Source organism: Gastrolobium bilobum, unplaced genomic scaffold (genome assembly GCF_033153095.1).
Source record: "Gastrolobium bilobum isolate Gb01-03AN ecotype WA unplaced genomic scaffold, APGP_CSIRO_Gbil_v1 utg10312, whole genome shotgun sequence".
Lineage (NCBI taxonomy): Eukaryota > Viridiplantae > Streptophyta > Magnoliopsida > Fabales > Fabaceae > Gastrolobium > Gastrolobium bilobum.
This window is the reverse complement of record NW_026898121.1, coordinates 24,012-26,599: the sequence shown is the minus strand read 5'-3', so window position 1 is coordinate 26,599 and position 2,588 is coordinate 24,012. Positions and strand designations below refer to the sequence as shown.

The following is a 2,588-nucleotide window of genomic DNA, read 5'->3' as shown; positions in this document are numbered from 1 at the left end:
ATCAAAACGATATGATCTATGGTCTCTTGAACTATATCTGGTCCAAATAACTGACTTTCTCCAACCTTTGACCAACAAGTAGGTGTCCTACACCTTCGACCATATAAAACTTCAAAAGGAGCCATGCCCAAACTGGAATGAAAACTATTATTATATGAGAATTCTACCAAAGCTAAATACTTATCCATATTGATCCTTGCTCCAACGTACATGCTCTAAGCATATCCTCCAAAGTCTGAATAGTACTTTCAGTCTGACCATCAGTTTGCGAATGATAGGTTGTACTTAGTCTTAACTAGGTACCAAAAGCCTGCTTGCTACAAAGCATTCCAAAAACGAGAAGTAAACTTCGGATCTCGATCACTAATAATGGTTTCCAGGACCCCATGAAGTTTCACTGTTTCCTTAACATACAAACAAGCCAACTGCTCAGCAGAGAAACTAATTTTCACTGGCAAAAAATGGGCAAACTTAGTCAATATGTCCACAATAACCTATATAGAGTCACATCCAGCTTGAGTCCTAGGCAAACCTACAACAAAATCCATAAAATACTAACCCATTTCCATTCAGGAATATCAAGAGATTGAAGTAAACCAGAAGGCCTCTGATGTTTGATCTTTACCTTCTGACATACTAGACACATATTCACAAACTTAGCAATATCCTTCTTCATACAAGACCACCAGAAATTCTTTATCAGGTATTGGTACATCTTAATCGCACCAGGATGAATAGTATACTGACCCTTATGAGCTTCAGTTAATACCTCATCCACCATCTGACCCTTAGGCACAACTATCCTTTTCTTAAATAACATCAAACCTTGACTTTCCAAAGAAACATCAGGTTGCACTTTCATAGCTACTACATCAACATCCTGTTGCTGAGCTTATTTAATTCTCTCACATGACATATTTGCATAAGCGTAAATCTAAAACATACAATTACTAACTAATTCCATTAGCCATTATTAGTGGCCATTGACTAATCAGATATGACAACAAGTGTCATTCTTGCTAGAGTCTCACGGACAGCATTACGGCTGTTTAACGGATATCTGGGAGATAAGAATCTCATAAAAACTGGTCATTTAACCAAAGTGTGTTTAATTAGAAAATCCTAATTAGATTTAGTTGGATACCCTAAGTGAACATAAATTTAGGGTTTTTCATTTATTTATATTCCTTATGTAATTCCATATCCTCACTTATGCATTAGTTCATTTCTTTCACTAATTACATGATTAGTGATCCTAAACCCTAATTAGGTCAAATTTTAGAGTTTAAGAATTAATTAATCAATTATGCTTAATCCACCTCACTTAATCCCTTCATTAGTCTCCTAATTAAGTAGTAGAATATATTTTAAAATTCCAAACCCTGGTTACACCATATGGCTGAATTGCATAGTGCACAAAGTTAGGAATTTTACTTGTCTTTTTACACTCTTTCTTGGTTTAATCAAGTACCTTAAGTCATTAGTTCACAAAGGTGTCATCTTTATAATTTTTAACCACTAAACCCTAATTAATATGAATGGGGCAGAATTATAATACAAGGTTTTAGGGTTCTTAGTGCATCCACATCAAGAACATCTCACAACCACCAAAGGTAATACTTTTTCTTATAAGTCTTCATCTTTCTTGAGTTTAAGACTTCCACCAACACCTTTGAACACCAAGACTCCATTTTTTTTAAAAATACAACATCATTACACCATAAACTCCTTATGGCCAAAACTTAATGTGGAGGAAAGAAGAATTTTTGGTCATCTTTTCGATGGATTCAAGCCTTACTTCTCCAAGATGGCTCCTTTTGTTCAAGCTCCAACCTTTACCTACCAAGAATGCTTCTTTTTTACCAAGAACACACCTTCATGAAATATTCAAGGATTTAGAACCAAGAACATGAATTTAAAAGAGTAAAGGTAGGGTTTTTTAAGAAAAAAAATGCAAGGAACTTACATTAGGAACTCAAAGAATGACCAAAGGAAGTGTGTTCTTCAACAAAAAGCTTCAACCACCATATTTTCCCATAAAAGGAAGGAAATAGAGCTTCTGTATGGAGCAAGTTCAGCCACAAAATTTTGGTTCCAAGATTCAAAAATACAAGCTTTCACAAGTTCAAGAGCTAAGGAACAAGATTGGTGAAGAGTGTTTTGAATTTTGATGAAGTTTAAGTGGTGAAATCTTAGAGAGAAGGTGGAAAAAATTTGAAAACCTCCATGGTAGAGAGAAAAGTGTTTGGGCTGCTGATGAGGGTGAGGAAGTGAGGGTTCCTTATGTTTTTAGGGTTTTGCCATGTCACCTAAGTGACTTTCTGTCATTTAGTGACACCCGGTGTAATTTTTCTTTGAACTTTTATCATATTTTTATCCTGAAACCCCCAAGATCCCAGGTAATTAATATTAAGTTTGTTTAATTAACATGTTTCTAAATCAAAAATCTAATTAATATCTCACAGATACGCTTACGGTTGTTTAACTACACTATAGTCCTTACGGGTATCCTTAACTGTACCCGGGCTTCATAACTTTCTTGATTTTACTTCATTGGTCTAATTATGACTTGTTTGGCATATATTGGA

At 34.9% G+C, this 2,588-nt stretch overlaps 1 protein-coding gene across 1 annotated transcript; it reads right to left on the bottom strand.

Moving 5' to 3' along the window:
• Window positions 1-317: 317 nt before the first annotated feature.
• Window positions 318-862, bottom strand: LOC133312992 (uncharacterized). The gene is made up of 2 exons (XM_061514286.1): window positions 556-862; window positions 318-451 (listed from the first exon to the last, which is right to left on the bottom strand). Exons 1-2 carry the CDS (start codon window positions 860-862, stop codon window positions 318-320), a joined length of 441 nt encoding a protein of 146 aa, XP_061370270.1.
• Between the last annotated feature and the right edge of the window lie 1,726 nt (window positions 863-2,588).